This window comes from Podarcis melisellensis (genome assembly GCF_964234715.1).
Source record: "Podarcis melisellensis genome assembly, chromosome: 14".
Lineage (NCBI taxonomy): Eukaryota > Metazoa > Chordata > Lepidosauria > Squamata > Lacertidae > Podarcis > Podarcis melisellensis.
Window position 1 is genome coordinate 25,411,126 of NC_138546.1, and position 16,230 is coordinate 25,427,355.

At 50.5% G+C, this 16,230-nt stretch overlaps 1 protein-coding gene and 1 long non-coding RNA gene across 4 annotated transcripts in view; one reads left to right on the forward strand and one right to left on the reverse strand.

Annotated features, from left to right (window-relative positions):
- The window catches only part of ANPEP (alanyl aminopeptidase, membrane), a 32,414-nt gene extending 18,795 nt beyond the window's left edge, over positions 1–13,619 (forward strand). For all 3 annotated transcript variants that reach the window (XM_081888161.1, XM_081888160.1, XM_081888162.1), the window contains exons 8-21: positions 708–851; positions 1,179–1,244; positions 1,545–1,610; positions 4,076–4,248; positions 4,482–4,558; positions 5,989–6,128; positions 7,562–7,617; positions 8,699–8,846; positions 9,121–9,212; positions 10,067–10,177; positions 11,120–11,287; positions 11,881–12,021; positions 12,121–12,202; positions 13,063–13,619. In XM_081888161.1, the coding sequence (XP_081744287.1) occupies positions 708–851; positions 1,179–1,244; positions 1,545–1,610; positions 4,076–4,248; positions 4,482–4,558; positions 5,989–6,128; positions 7,562–7,617; positions 8,699–8,846; positions 9,121–9,212; positions 10,067–10,177; positions 11,120–11,287; positions 11,881–12,021; positions 12,121–12,202; positions 13,063–13,212 (1,614 nt within the window). In that variant the 3' untranslated portion in view covers positions 13,213–13,619. The remainder of the gene's footprint in view (positions 1–707; positions 852–1,178; positions 1,245–1,544; positions 1,611–4,075; positions 4,249–4,481; positions 4,559–5,988; positions 6,129–7,561; positions 7,618–8,698; positions 8,847–9,120; positions 9,213–10,066; positions 10,178–11,119; positions 11,288–11,880; positions 12,022–12,120; positions 12,203–13,062) is intronic.
- LOC309356627 lies at positions 13,289–15,187 on the reverse strand. Its single transcript, XR_014162880.1, has 2 exons — positions 13,919–15,187; positions 13,289–13,882 (listed from the first exon to the last, which is right to left on the reverse strand). It is a non-coding gene; the product is annotated as an uncharacterized lncRNA (long non-coding RNA).
- Between the last annotated feature and the right edge of the window lie 1,043 nt (positions 15,188–16,230).

A 16,230-nucleotide genomic window follows, 5' to 3' on the forward strand; every position in this document is an offset into this window, starting at 1 on the left:
TTTTGGTGTGTGCGTGTGCTTTAAATGCATGGTGTACACAACCCCGGTCTCCCCACAAAACTATAATTTTCATGGCTTCTGAGAATTAAGCTGGCTTGAGAAAGAGGGTTAATCTCAGGGTTCAAGCCCTGCATTGGACAAAGAAAGAAAAAGAAAAGAAGAATTCCTGCCTTGCAGGAAGTTGGACTGGATGACCCTCGTGGTCCCTTCCAACTCCTTGATTCTATGAAAATAAACCCACACAGAGGCAGAGTGTGGATGTGGTCCATGTAGGAGCAAGGGAAGAGCTGGTCTTATGTTGTGGCAATGGTGTGGTTGCCAGTGGCGTAGCGTGGGGGGTGCAGGGGGGGCCGGCCGCACCGGGCGCAACATCTGGGGGTTAGGGGGCGCAAATCCACGGGTTAGGGGGTGCAAATTACTTGCCTTGCCCCGGGTGCTGACAACCCACGCTACGCCACTGGTGGTTGCCACTGGAATGGGCTTCCGTGTGGCACAGGAAGAGCCTCCAGAGCATGATGGGTCCCCTTTCCAGGTAGAAAGGGATGTAAATACAGTAGCAGGCAGTGAGCTTGGACCAGGGAGAACTAGATTTGAATCCTTGCTCAGCCATAAAGCTTTTGGCCAGTCACTGTCCCCCACCATACACTCTTACCTAAGAGCGTTTGTTGTGAGGATGGACCATGAGATTTTGGGGAACTGATTTGCAGAAAGACCTGATGGTCTCCAACGAAATGTACCGTGTGATGGCCATTGACGCACTGGCTTCCTCGCACCCGCTGTCCTTCCCTGAAGAGGAGATCAACACACCAGCGCAAATCAGCGAAGTCTTTGATGCAATCGCCTACAGCAAGGTGAGTGTGCCTTGGGTGGTTGGGTCTGGGGGAAGGTGGAGTGCCTGCCTCTCTTCCCTTCCCAGATGGAGCAACTTTGGCTGCAGAGAACTGAGCTGGGAGCAGCTGCCGCCTCTCCCTTGGTACTTCAAAGCTAAGACTGGCAGAGGACCACCCACCTATGAAAAGGCGGTGGTTCTGAGAGAATCAGCTGCATTACTGGGGCTCGTGGAATTATCCAAGCCTGGCTTTTGGGATTTACATTTGGGTGTGGAACCATCATGGGGGGGGGAGTGAGAGAGGACATCCTGTGGCCTCTCCCTTCACTGCCCTCTCCTCTCTCCACAGGGAGCTTCAGTCCTGCGGATGCTCTCCGAATTCCTCACTGAGGACCGCTTCAGAGAGGGGCTGCTGGTAAGGCCTGTCTTGGCAAGTGCTGGGTCGTTCATAGTGATACCTGCACTGCCCTGGGCTGGCGCTTCCTCCCCCTGCTTTGCCGTGGGGTGGGGTGTGGGGTGTGGGGAGAGACCTGGGTGAGCAAAGGGGAGGGTCTGTGCATTCCCACCTCCCCAGCAAACTCTAATGGAGCAAAGGCAATGTGGGCTGCACACCAAGGAGGCATGGGCTTCCCAAGGGCCCAGTGGCAGCTGGGGTGGGAGGCATCAGTCTCTCTCCCTCTCTCTCTCTCTCATTGACCTTCTGTTCTCTCTGCAGTCATACTTTAATGCCTTTGCATATGGAAACACCGTCTACGATGACCTCTGGCATCACCTCCAGTGGGTATGTCCAGTTGTTCCTTCCATTTAAAATGCCAGTGGCTGCTTCTAGTTAGGGTGGAAGGGTCATAGCTCAGTGGGAAGCGCATTTGCCTTGCAAGTCAAAGGCCCCAGGTTCAATACCCATTGATGTCTCCAGGGAGGGGCTGGGAGAGGCTCCTGCCTAAAATCCTGGAGAGCTACTGCCAGTCAGTGTAAACAATACTGAGTTAGATGGACTCAGTAAAAGGCAGCTTCCTGTGTTCCTGGCCAGGCAGTGTCTGGAGGCTACCTCTCTCAGTTGCAGGTGGGGGTGAGCCTTCTTCCAAGGGGGAGGAGGGGCTTTCATAGGTCTCCCAACCATTGTTGCACCCAAGTTAGACAATGGTTTGTTCAACGTGATAGGACTCATCCAGACTTGCCCTTCTCCTGTGGAACTGAGTGGTTTCCCACTTGTCCTGCACTTTCTAGGCACAGGTCTGAGAGGTTTTGCCCTTCTCTTGCTGCTTTCTCCCAAAACACCCCCATTAGCAATAGATTGGTGCAAGTATCAATCTGGGGAAAATTGACGTTTGCTCCGATTTGGCAGTAGAGACTGGGTTTCCCTGGGGAAAGGCAGCGGGGGCAAGAGCAAGTCTGGATGAGTCCATATACACAAGGTTGTTAGACACAATATTTTTTGCTGTCTTGCATGAAGTTGCCTAATCCATTTTCAAAAGCCCATCCTTATTTATAAGAACACAATTGCTTTTTGTCTTCAACGGGCAAACAGTCATCCTCTTAGCTAATTTCTGGAATTCTCAGAAACATCTGGAAACTGTGAACACGAACACACACACACACACTCACACTCTCCTTGGCCAAATATATTTCCCCTGGCCTTCCTCCAGCCTCTCCCCCCACCCTCAAGGATGGGCTTTCTAGATTCTGGGTTATCCTTGGAGTTTTCCTTGAAGCCACTGACTTCTCCTCAGCAAGCATGCATTTGGCCCTGTGATGCCAGGAACTCAGGTCTTTGAATGAGCATGGCTTGGCCAAGACTGGCTGTGTCTTGGTCCAACAGCTGCCTGGGTCTTGGACTTGCCTGCCTCAGGATGGTTGCATTGATTGACTTCCCTGGGCCCAAATGTCCCCTCTGCCTGGTTGGCTCCTTTGCAGTGCAACTCCCTTTCAGTCCACAATCTCCTTCTTGGGCTTTTTGCTGAGCGCTGCTTCCCTGTGTGTAACAACTTACAGCTGTGCATTTGGCATCCCGCGGCACAGCCTTTGCTCAAACCCTGAGCTCATTTTGAATCCTCCTCTCCTGCTGGCATTTTGCTGTCAACAGATTTTAAGCACGTTCCCCTACATCAGGGCTGCCAGTCAGCCCATCTCCTGCCCTCCTGCCCTGGGCACTGCCCACTTAGACGGGTGTCAAGTTTGGCTGAAGAGGGAAATCCACAGGATCTGAGTATAGCTCAGCCTTCCTCTCTTTCTGCTCTGTTCCTGTCATATCCACCACCCCATGATTTTCACCCTTCCTGCTTATTTAATTGGCTCTACTTTTTCTCTTTTTTCTCCACCTCCTTAACCCAGCCCACTCTCTGCTTTTGCATATTCCCTCAAAGGTTGCCTCTTCTTCCAGGCCTTAAGTTTTTCGCTCCCACCGGCCTCTTCTCCAGTCGCAGGAGCCTCAGTGACCGTGACCTGCTTCCATTTCTCTTTGCCACCCTTTCCCCTCCTTCAGTCGCATCTCTCACTGTTGAAGTTTAGACTGCAAGCTGCTGGGGGCAGAGACTTTCCTTTCCCTTTCTTGTGATGCTGAACAGTTCAGTGTCTCCTGTGCTAAATACCGGACCGGCTTCATTCTCCAGAGAGGGAGGGAGGGAAGAAGAGAGCTTTTCATGGTAGTTTTTGTTCTCGGGCACTCTTTGCTTTCTGGCATGTGACCCTGTGCCAACAGCCCCCTTCCCTTTCCTTCTGCCTCTGCACACTACTTGATGGAGGAGGCTGAAAAGGGGAGGAACAGCTCCCTTATACCAAGTCAGAGTCTAGGTCAATCTAGTTCAGTATTGTCTACACTGACTGGCAGCAGCATGCCAGGGTTTCCAGGAAGGAAGTATCTCCCAGCTGAGGATTGAACCTGGGACCTTCTACATGCAAATCAGATGCTGAGCTTTGCCCTTTCCCCTTAAATATTACCTTTGGGGTTTTCAACAGAACTGGGTTATTTCCTGGTTGTCCATCCATAGCTATGAGGGCTAAACCCTTAAGTGGGGCTGGAGGGCTCAGCCCTAGGAGGGCACCTTGAAGCAACATAGAGTTTTGGCAAGGGGTGTGTGACTGTGACCAGAAGCCACAGCTGAGTGTTTTGCATTGATTGCATCTGACAAAGCTTATGCCATATGCCATAATGCGTTTGGTAGGCTTTACATTGCCACAAGTCTTCTTGATTATTATTTTTTTTGCTATGAATCCCTGTGCCTCATTAACACTCCCTCCTTTGGACAGGCAGTAGATCAAGACAGGTTTGAACTCCCTGGCACAGTCAAAGAAATCATGGACCGGTGGACCTTGCAGATGGGCTTCCCAGTGGTGACTGTGGACACCGCTACAGGGAGCCTCACTCAGAAGCATTTCTTGCTGGACCAAACATCTGTTGTTGACCGACCCTCACAATTCAAGTAAGTAGGGAGCCCTGAGCCACAGACTCCATGGAAAGGCCACATCCAGTCCAGAAAGACCTGGAGGAAAGAGTGTGCTTGTGTCCAGAGCATTGTGGCCATTGGCAGTTCCTGGCAGGGCATCACTAGACTCCCTGGCCAGTGCACTCTCCTCCTCCTCCTCCTTGGAAGCCAAGAGACCTTTGGCTTGATTCAGGACAAGGGAGGACACACCTGTCTGTTTCTTTCTGCAGCTACACCTGGATCGTCCCTATCTCCTCGATGAAGTCAGATAATCCAATACCCTTGTACTGGCTCACAAGCACAACAGGTACCCTTCACTGCGACCATCTTCCCAGCTTTACCGTGATGTCGCTGGGATTATTATTGCATTCAATTGACTTTTACTCAAAATACACCCACTGAAATTCATGGCTGTAGCTAACTGAGGACCATTAATTTTCAAAGGGTAAAAGTTTGTTGAATACAACTTCTTCTTCTCCTCCTCCTCCTCCATCCTTCCCTCCCCCTCCTCCTTTAACATATTACCCACCCTTCACCAACAGGCCCCAGGGCAGCTTACAACTATTCAATATTCAATATTTAAAATAGCTAAGTTGCAGTCACAGGAGTAGGGCGGGTCCTGAAAGCATGTATCTTGGGTGTAAAAGGCCAGGGTAAAGAGGTTCATCTTCAGCATACATGTAGGGGGGGAATTTCACAACTTAAGGGATGCCACAGAGAATGCCTTCTTCTCCCAAGTGTTCTGAACCGCAGACCCAAAGGAGGCCTCATGGGAGTGGTTGGGTGCAGGATAACAAGGATGCCCAAAACACCAGAATGATCAGTTCTAGTGTTTTATTAAGAAGAAGGGTGTAGACTTGCAGCAAATCAGCCTGCCAGGTCTCCTAGCCTTTACAGATGTGGGACGGGCACCTCAGCAAGGGGACAGATTGTCCTCACCCAAGCAAACATACATTTTTTTAATACACAAAGCAGTATATGTCACTTTGTCTAGGACTTCTCACCTGACTAGAGGAGACGACAGGTGGCAGCTACCCAAATCTTACAGATAGTTCCCCTTTCTGGGCTCAGAGCCCAGCGCCCAAGCCCATAGATAAGGATAACATCAAAGCAAAAAATATAAACATATATGAGTTCATTGCTACAACTACCAATAAATTATGGAGTTATCTTGACTACTGAGATGGTGTTTGCAGAGCGTCCAGAACAGTTCACCTTTGGTTCAACACACTGGGCCACCCCCACAAGTTTCTGAGGGTGCAGGAACTACCAAGAGGGCCCTCTCTGCTGATCTTAGCACCTGGGAGGGTCTGTAGGGAACGATATATTAGGCCTTATATACAGATTATATCCAGACCAAAGTACTGGGTCACCCCAACCTTGCAAGATGGTTGCTTGGTTGAGGCTTTTAAGTAAGTTTTGTGGTCAAGTAGGCAAATGTGGCACCATCCTATTCCCTGGCTAGCTAGAGAAGAGGGACAGCCATCTCCATTGCCAAGAGGGCAACTTGCCCCTGCCCTCTGTTTCCCTTCAATGGTCTGCGTCTACCTCGTATTCATTTGACTGGGCGTCAAGTCTTTGGGGTGGACTTGGTCCACCTTTCTAGCCATCTTTCCTAGAATCACCCTTTGTACCTGGGCCACTCTGAGCCCACCTTGGCAGGGGGAGGGGAGTCGGCTCTGGAGAACGGGTCTCTCTAGGGCACACGCAAGGTCACCTCTCTCTCTCTTTCTGCAGCTCAGAACTCCAACTTCTCAATTGGGGCTGATCCTAACACGTGGCTGCTCCTCAACATTAACGTCACAGGATATTTCCGAGTGAACTATGACCAGGGGAACTGGGACAGGCTCCTGGAGCAGCTGAAGACAGACCACCAGGTAGCCACAGACCTGGACTCCTTTCTCCCCCTCTCTACACAACCAGGGTCCCATTAATCTGAACATAGCCAGGAGCCCAGGCAGGTCTCCATCTCCCTCCAGTTCAGCTTCTTCAAGGTCTAACTGGAGAGTCTGTGAGGCAAAGGCTCCCCCCCTTTCTCCCCCACAGCCCTTGAAATTTGGTGACTGATGGAGGTGTGTGTGTGTGTGAGGGGGGAAATACTGTTCCTGACATAGTATTAATTTATTTCATAAAATTTATACACTACAGTGGTACCTTGGGTTACATACGCTTCAGGTTACATACACTTCAGGATACATACTCCGCTAACCCAGAAATAGTGCTTCAGGTTAAGAACTTTGCTTCAGGATGAGAACAGAAATCGTGCTCCGGCGGCACGGCAACAGCGGGAAGCCCCATTAGCTAAAGTGGTGCTTCAGGTTAAGAACAGTTTCAGGTTAAGTACGGACCTCTGGAACAAATTAAGTACTTAACCCGAGGTACCACTGTACTTGATTGCAAAAAAAACCCACGCACCATCAAAGTGGTTTACAAAAGGTAAAACAGTAAAATCAAGGGGGGGGGGGAATTATTCTGCTGAAAATGGCTCCCAGAGTGGCTGACAGCAACCAGTAGTACTATAAGACTGACTTTGCTCTCAGGGTTACAATCTAAATGACATAGCACAAAAGGAAATGGTCTGTTTCAGACAGACTGGGAGCCTCAAACCAGGGACTGGTCCACAACTCTGAACTAGCAGGAAATGTCAGCAGTGTTCTGCCTTCATCATGAGTCTCGGGCGAATGTGGGAACCTGGCCTTGCAAGGCGGGTGGGGCGGGCTCCCCTATGGCAGAACTTGGCTTGATCTAACACAGAGGTTTTCAACCCTTTTGAGTCCACAGCTCCCTTGACCAACTACAGCACATTCTTTCTCTGGCACCCCTGTGGGGCTCAGGAGCCCAGTTATGTCACCCCTTGCCTGCAGAGCTGGCAGCCTCTCACCCTTCTTCACACACCCTCCCTTGTGGAACGTTCCCTCAGCCTCGTCTCCTCTCCTCTCTCCTTGGGAGTCCCGAGGGCAGCTGCTGTTGCCATGCCTGGTCTCTGAGCTGCCCCCACACCAAAGAGAGGTGCCCCCCAGAAGCACCATTCACCTGCGGAGCTTAGAGCCAGGGCTGCTACAACAAACAGCTGTGCAAGCCTTTGGGAGGCAGGGCCGTAAGAGGGCATCAGAGGAGGGAGGAAAGGAAAGAGAGACAGAGGCCAGTGTTGCCCGCGATACCCCTGACCATCTTTCAAGGCACCCCAGGGTGTCACGGCACACTGGTTGAAAACCACTGGTCTAACATTTCAGCTCCCTTCCTGCCCTCACCCTTTCCTACCAGCCTCCTATTCCTCCCATCCTGACCAGCAACTTCTGCTGTTTTCCAGAAAATCCCAATTCTTAACCGTGCTCAGCTGATTGATGACTCCTTCAACCTGGCCAGGTGAGACTTTGGGTTACCTAAAGCTCCCCTGTATTTGGGAGTCACTAATCTCCATATACACCCGCAACCTATTCAAGCCGAACCTCTGTCCAAGTGCCCTCTGGTGGCGTATGAGGATACAGCAGGGTTCTTGTGCTGCTTTGATGCAGAAGTGGCTATTGTCGGTGCTCTCAGGTCCCACCTGCCTGGTCCTTCCTGGGCTGGCCTCTGGAACCAGCCGGCCAGTCTGGGGTTGACGCACATTCCCCCACCCACTTATGTGCAGTGTGCATGCTCTGATTTTACAAGAGCTTACTGCTGCTCTTGTGTAAAATCAAAAAGTGTGAGGTGCCCGAGCTCGTCTGCCCAGAAATTTCCCCTTGCAAAGGTCCATTGGGTCCCCTAGTAGTGACAGCAGGGCACTTTGCCCATGCTCAGGAGCTTCACATCTTCCTGGGCCAGCCTTCCACATCCTGATGCCTCCGGATGTTTTGGATTACGGGCTCTTTCAGACTGTTGCAGCTTTTGGATGGGATTCAGTCACATCTTTGCAAATTTGGATTGCCTCATTTTAGTTAACTGGGACTTTTGCACAACCAAAGCTGCTCTCCCAAAAGAAACTGGCTTTTTGCAAGAAGGGAAGTGACGAGGAAACAAGTAAATGCACATTTATTCAAAATTCAGTGTAAACTATTTAATATAATCCATTCAACAAAATGGATTGACTCGAACCAGTAATGCCAGCTTTTCAAATTCTGATAGTCATTTACACCTTCAGCACCCACTTAACCCTAACCCCTTGCCTCTTAGTACCCCCTAGGCAATCCTCCCCCGGAGCACCCTCATTGGAAATCACTGGTCTAAAACACCTGGAGGGCTCTAGGTTGCAAAAGGCTGCATAAGTCTCACTGCTGGCACTGCAAACAGGATTCTGGGTTAGGTTTTGATCCAAGAATTGTGGGGGTGGGGTGGGGGTGGGCAATGACTTCCTGTGGTCTTGGTGGCTTTAAATGCAGGGCTGCTGAACTGTGCAGGGGATGGGAGGGGCCCCACCAGCCTGCTCCACACACACCCTCCACCCAAAGCTGTCTCAATCTTCCAGGGCAAATTACACCAGCACGGAGCTGGCCCTGAACACCACCCTTTACCTGGGGAATGAGAGAGACTACCTGCCCTGGAGTGCAGCACTCAGCAACCTGGGCTACTTCCAGCTCATGTTCGACCGCAGCCAGGTGTATGGGCCCATGCAGGTGAGCTCTGGTCGTGGTGGGCATGGGTGGGGGTTCCAGGGATGAGGGGCTCCAGGTGGGCTGGGAGGGAGGAGGAGAGAGTGTCACTCCTGCACCCTCGGAGAGGCCCCCCCCCCAGCCTCACCCTACAAATGGGGAAGGGCATTCCCAGCCATTGCTAATCAGGGATGGAGGTGGGCAGGGGGCTACAAGGCAGGCATCGGCCCATTTCTTTCTTAGAGAGAACGTTGCCTAATGACCACTGCGTTGTTCTCCTTCTCCTCTCCCTCTGCAGAAATACATCCAGAAGCAGGTCACTCCTCTGTTCAATTACTATAAGAACCTCACCGCTAACTGGACCAAAATCCCAGATAGCCTGATGGACCAGTGAGTTTCCTTGGACCGAGGGGAAGGTGTTTGGGGGGGCACTGGAGGGGCTAGGCTGGGGTTGACAACTGGCCTGGTTGGGGCAGGAGAACCCTCAAAGGTGGGGGCTAATCTTACTGGCCAACTGTCTCTGCAAAGCAGCACCAGGTTGTGGTGGGGTGTCTGTTACCTCTTGCTCATCTTTCCAGCTCTCACTTTGGCCCTGGGCAGGGGAGAGGTGGGAAGATAAGCCTCCATCCCATCATTTCAGAGTGGCAGGGGAAAAGGCTGAGAGGCTTCCTCTGTGCCCGAGGAATAGTGCTCCAAGCTGGGAACCATAGCTGTCAACTTTTCCAAGGAGTCCTATTCGGTATAAGGGTATTTCCCTTTAAAAATGGGAAACGTTGACAGATATGCTGGGAACACACTGTGCCTGGGATTTCCAGGTCCAAGCTGCAGCCAGGAGGCCTCCTGAGTTGCTTTTCTCTCCAGGTCATAGAATCACCAAATTGTAGAGCTGGAAAGGACCCAAGCTTTATGAGGAATGGTTGAAGGAACTGGGTAGGTTTAGCCTGGAAAAGAGGTGACTGACAGGAGATATGATAGCCATCTTCAAATACCTTGAGGGGTGTCACGTGGAAGATGGAGCAAGCTTGTTTTCTCCTGTTCTGGAGGGTAGGTCTCGAACCGATGGCTACAAGTTACAAGAAGGGAGACTAAACATCAGGAAAAACTTTCTGACACTAAGAGCTGCTTGACAGTGAAATGGTCTCCCTCGGGAGGACGTGGACTTGCCTTCCAACGCCAATATTCTATGATTCTATGACCTCAAGGTTCATCCAGTCCAACCCCCTGAGTTTCCTTTCCTTGCCCAGGTACAACGAGATCTCCGCCATCAACACAGCCTGCTCCTTTGGCATCTCTGAGTGCCAGAACTTGGCCAGTGACTTGTTCAACACTTGGATGAATAATCCCAGCAATAACCCGTAAGTGTTTGTGGCTGTGCCTGAATGGTCCAGGACAGACCTCTGGGGAGCCCTCCGCCCCTTGAGCAGGCCAATCCCTCAGGCTGGTTTGGGTTCACATCCACACCAAACAATGAAAGCACATTTGTAGAACTTTAACAGTCACTGCTTCCCCAGGAAAATCATGGGAATTGTAGTTTACCCCGACAGAGCTATGATTGCCACTGCCCTTAAGAAACTACAGTCCCTAAGATTCTTTGCAGGAAGTCACGTGCTTTAAGTGTGGAAGTGACCCTCGCTTTTTCCAGATGTAAAGGTTGCAATCAGATACATCATTTCCAGTAACTCCCACAGAGCACAGAGAGATTTACTTCCAAGAAAGCATGCACATGGAGGCAAATCCTCTAGATCAAAGTGAAACAGCAGTGCCTTTTTAGGCCAGTCAGGCAAGTTTGCTTCTCTGTTTCGTTTTCAAAGAAAGTCCACTCCTGCAGGATCTCAGGACACAAGAGTGATCCATGTGTCCTCAGCTGCTGCTTTGCCAGTTAATCATAAATTTAGTTTATTTATTTAGCAAGTTTTATATGCCGCTTAATCAAAAACAAATACATTTCTAAGAGTGGTTTGCAGGCCAGTATTATTATTGTTTATTTATACCCCACTTTTCTCCTGGACCAGGGCTCAAGGTGGCTTACAAATAAAAATTGTGGAACAAAGCTAAAATAAAAGAACTAAAAATCATTAAAAATCAACTAAACACCAATAGGATTAAAACAATATATAAAAAAATAAATCCATTAAAAATAGGATCTGTTAATAACAGCAATAAAATAGTAGCATAAAATATTCACTGGGGTGTAAATGTATATCTTAAGGGCGTAAAATGAGTATTTTAAATTGTAAAACAGAAAATTTAATAAAAATTATGCAAAAAATGAATCGTTTCTTCATTCTCGCCTTCAGGATCGCACCCAACTTGCGCTCTGCCATCTACTGCAGTGCCATTTCTACAGGTGGGGAGGAGGCCTGGGACTTTGGCTGGCAGATGTTCCTGAATGCCACCGTGGTGTCTGAGGCTGACAAGCTCCGTTCTGCTTTGGCCTGCAGCCAGGAGCCCTGGATCCTTCAGAGGTGAGGTGGCCCCAGGCGGACAAGACTCTTGTAGAGTGGAGGTGGGGATGAGGAGGATGTGCCAGGCTTCTTCAGAACCTAGGGATGAGCAGGGGCCAGCCTTCCTCTGGTCAGGCCTGTGGCCCCTTTCACCTGGGAGATGCACTCCCAGGAAGCAAGCGGTAAGGGGCAGATGTGGTCTTCAAGGACTGAATAAGGTGGAGAGAGGGCCAGGTTTTGGCCAGGAGAGGGCCTCTTGGTGCCAGCCAGCGGTGCCAACTTGGGCCTGCCTTCACTGCGATGGGATGACGTTGCAGCACACATGCGCTCCAGAGCCACAGCAACACCTGAACCAGGGCCTGAGCCTCCACCGTGGGGCCTCTGTCTGCCACACGGCCTCCACCCACAGCTGCAGTGGGCCCCAAAAGAGGCCCATGGCAGAGTTGCAGGCCCTGGCCCAGTTGCCACTGGGGCGCCAGAGGTAAGGCAGCGGTGGTGGTGGTGGTGGGAGGTTGGGCAAGGGTGAGGTTTTGTGGGTGCCCAGACCCGCAGGGTCCCCTGGAGTTGCTGCCAGTGGTGCCAACTCAAGGACCTGCCCCCATCCGGTTCCACAGGTACCTTGAGTTCTCGTTGGACCCCACAAAGATCCGCCGTCAGGATGCCACGTCCACCATCATCAGCATCTCCCGCAACGTGGTTGGGCAGGGCCTTGTATGGGACTTTGTCCGGGCCAACTGGAAGACGCTCTTTGACCAGTGAGTGGGGTGATTTGAGCTGGTGACAGGGGAGGGGCATTGGTTGTGTGTGCCCAGGCTCACCCTTTCCTCCCGTTACCCCCCTACCCACCGAACCAGGTACGGCGGAGGCTCCTTCTCCTTCTCCAACCTGATCCAGGCGGTGACGCAGAGATTTGCTTCCAACTTTGAGCTCCAGCAGGTAAGGACCGTATACAGTCGGATGAGCAGGAGGGAGGCCTATGTGGAGTGTGGGTGGGGGGCAAACACCTTGATGAGCCAGAAGCCATGACCCTTCACAGACCACCCAAAGGATGCCAGGCACTCCTCAGAACACCCAAAGCTTGGTGGGGTGCTGGAAAGACCACCCCATGGATCTAGGCCACAGCCTCCCCCAGTTCCAGACTTGTTTGAAGTGGGGGCTTCCAACCTGCCCTGGGCAGCCATACTTTAATCAATAAGGGTTATAGTGTAAATTAAACAGGTGACTTTTTAAAAACAGGGTTTTTTTAAAGGGGCTGCTCAGGTGAATTGCTCGTCCATCCTCCCTGCCCCTCTGCCCACCCCTATGGCTACTGTTGTGTTCATTCTTTTTCTTTTTAAATATATTCCTTGCCTTCCACTAGCAGGTACCAGGGCAGGTTGCAAAAATTTAAGATTAACTGTTAAGAAGTGGGCCAATTCTTTACAAAACAAAATGGGTTCTGTTCAATATGGGTTGCTCATATAGCAAAGGATGGTGTAGGTTACCCCAGTGTAACGCACATAGCACTTTTTAGTTAAAAATCCACAATTGCTTGTTTATGTTCCACCTCCCCTCCAAGATGGAATATACATAAATGTGATAGATAATTCATCCACATAACCACCCTGCAAGGTAGGTTAGGCTGAGAGAAACTGGGGCTGGCCCCCAAGGTTGTCCAGTGAGCTTCGTGGCTGAGTGGATGTGTGTGGATTCAAACCCAAGTCACCCAGGTCCTAGTCCAGCATTCTGACCACTTCCTCACACTCTCCGATGATGACAGTGACGACCCCTTGCCTGCTTTCTCTCCCTCCCGGCAGCTGGAGCAGTTCAAGGCAGACAACGCGGATGTGGGCTTTGGCTCGGGGACACGAGCGCTGGAGCAGGCCCTGGAGAAGACAAAGGCCAACATCCAGTGGGTGGCTGCAAACAAGGAGCCTGCCCTGAAGTGGTTCCAGAGCCAGCTGTGAAGGTCTGGGGGATCAGGCTGAGGTTGTCCGCATGCAGTTTTGCTGCCAGTCTTTCCACGGTGCTCTGGAGTCCCCCTTTACTGCCAAAGCTGTCTCTTCTCCCCCATCCTTCTGTGAGCCTCGTCCTGCTCCTTCCTGGCCACTGAAGAGGCCTGGCCACGTCCACCACCCCAGATTCCTTTCTGCCCTGGGGCAAACGGGCCACGCTTGCTTCTTCGCACTGCCCAGAAGCCTCTTCTCTTGCACTGCCTGTATCCACATCTGCCTCAGGGGTCCTGGGAGGGGGGAGGGAGGGGAAAGAGAGAGGGGTCCCCCTCTCGACCATGGTGATGTTCCCCCACCCAGAAAGCTCTGTATATTTTTATACCCCTAACTTTATAAATTTTTAAACCCTAACTTTATAAATTTTTAAACCCTAACTTTATAAATTAAAAATAGTATCCTGAATTATATGCCCAGGCTGTTCTTTAATTTATCAGTGGGAGGGGTGGGGTTCTCTGTAGCTCTGTGTATCCCCCCAAAAAAAAATATCTTTGTGAATTGAAAGAGACCAAGTCTTTGGGGTTGGGGAGTGGGAAAGAGAAAGAGAAAGAGAGATAACCTAAATCAGTGATTCCCAAACTTTTTCAGGCCACTTTCCCTTGGTTCCATAAACTCATCCCCAGTGCCCCTGCTCTACCCTATAAAAGCTGCTTGCACTACCCACTTAGGAAGATAATAACACAATAAAATTCAAAGCAGTAACAATTAATTGCACGTTTATTCAAAATCCAAGTAAAACCATTAAGTTTAATTAATTCAACAAAATGGATGAAATTGATCTGGTGATACCAGTTTTTCAAAGTCTGGTAGTCATTTACACCACCAGCATCCTTGGCTGCCCCCTTGCCTTTTAGCAGCCCCCTGGGGAGGGGGCAGTTCTGCCTACTTTGGGAACCGCTGGTCTAAAACAAACAAAAATAACCTTGGATTCAAGCAAGAAGACTGCTGCTTATTAATCATACAAGGTTTTTTTTTTTTTGCTACTTTTAAGTGTGTGGCCTTGTGGACCCTCACAACAACCCTGTGAGGTAGCGCAATGGCCAGACAGAGAGGGCTCAATGAGTTTGTGGCTGAGCAAAGGTTTGAAGAACCCAGCAGGTCCCTGGGAGCCAAGTCCCCAAGTGCGCTTGCTGCAGTCAGAGCGGATCTTTGGACTGGAAACCTCCAGAGAGAGAAGATGCTGCTGTCCTGATCGTACCCCAGCATTTGGGAGCTCTGAAGAAGAGGATCTCCTGTTGATGGGGACGAGGATGCCTTCAGGGCAGGTGGAGGGTGCTCAGGACAACCACAGGACCTCCTCCTTTGCTGTGGCTTCTCCTCTGTGGCTGCTTCTCACCCAGCAGGCTCACCCTCTTAAGGTCTGGCTGCTCCACAGGAAACCACAGGAAGGGTGCTGGGTGGGGAGGTCCCAAGTAGCTCTGTAGGTGCCGTCCTGAGGAAGCCAAGAAAGGAGTCACAGATGGGTAGGGAAAAGCAGCTATCAGGCAGCACTCTGTTGGGTGAACTTAGTTCTGGGACCTATTGGTGTTATTTTTATAAATTATAAATATATATTAATTGCATTTATATGCCACCTTTTCCTCCAAGGAGGCATACATGGTTCTCTCCTTCGGTTATTCACCACAACAGCACTCAGGCTTGGCTGAGAGCAAGTGACTGGCCCAAGGTCCCCCAATGAGATTCATGGCTGAGTGGGGATTTGAACCCTGATCTCCCAGCTCCCAGTCTGACACTTCCACCATTATCCTACACTGGGGTATGCACACTGTGCATAGAAATGCACTGCAGTTACTAGGACTCTTTGTTGTTTATCCATCTTCCCTCTACATTCCCTATACTGAGCAATTTGCAGTGTATAGTAATATTTCATGCTTTTTAAAGATGCACTCGCCAGAAAAGTAAGTAAATCAAAAAGCACACCAAGTTGTCAATACCTTATATGTTCCATTACACATAGTAACATAGAACTAGATATATATATCAGAGAAGGGTAAGAAACGTTATTGAGGGCTCTTTCATTCAAGAATAGAAAAAGATCAGGACTGTTCATCTTAAGAAAGGCATGGCTAAAGACCCTTTATAAAAAGGGTGCATGCAAATCATAAATAGGGTTTCATCATTTCACACGGTACTGGATTTAGAAACCATCAAGGCCTGGTTTACTCTGCACCTGCTCAGGGAAATGCATGTTTTCCATATATTCCAGAACTGGAACTTCTTATTCAAATCCCAGCCAGTCCTGGCTCAAATGTAGTTCAGGGACTGCACCTGGGAGGCAGGGAAACCAAATCCCCCCTCCCCTTGGCTGCTTCAGAGAGATCTAGCAGCCTCCCACTCCCATCCGTGGGGCACTCGTGTCATATGCAACCCACAGTCAGGGCTGGGGAACCCGCAGGAGGTCAAAAGCCACGTGGCGATCACCGCCCGGCGCAACAGCGTCCGTCCGCTCACCAGGAAATGCAAAGGACTTTCCCCCCCACAAGGGGGCAGCCTGCTCTCTTCGCTACAGCAAATAAACCAGCGCGCGCGCGCGCGCGCGGGGTGTCTCCGGGCCAGCCTTCTCCACCCTGCAGCCCTCTAAATATTTTTGTCTACATCTCTCGTCATCCTACAGCCGTGTTGGCTGGGGCTGATGGGACTTGCAGTTGAAAACATCTGGAAGGCACTAAGAGAGAGTGTCTTTGGACATATTAATGGATTAAAAACACATCCCCGCAGCCTTCTTCGTATTGCAACCCAGGGCAGCTGACAAACAGCATCAGAGCCAAATGCACAAATCAGCGTTTGTGCGCAAAAATCAACAAAGCCAACGAGATACAATGGTGGAGAAAAGGGAGAAATGAGGTGTTCTTGTCCATTGACAGTAAGTGTGTTTCTCTCCCTACTGAGTACCACTGCAGAGCCACACAATCTGGGAGGATCCGATTTCTCCCAAAGCCAGCCTGCCTGTAGGCACCCTGGGCTGCTCCTATACCC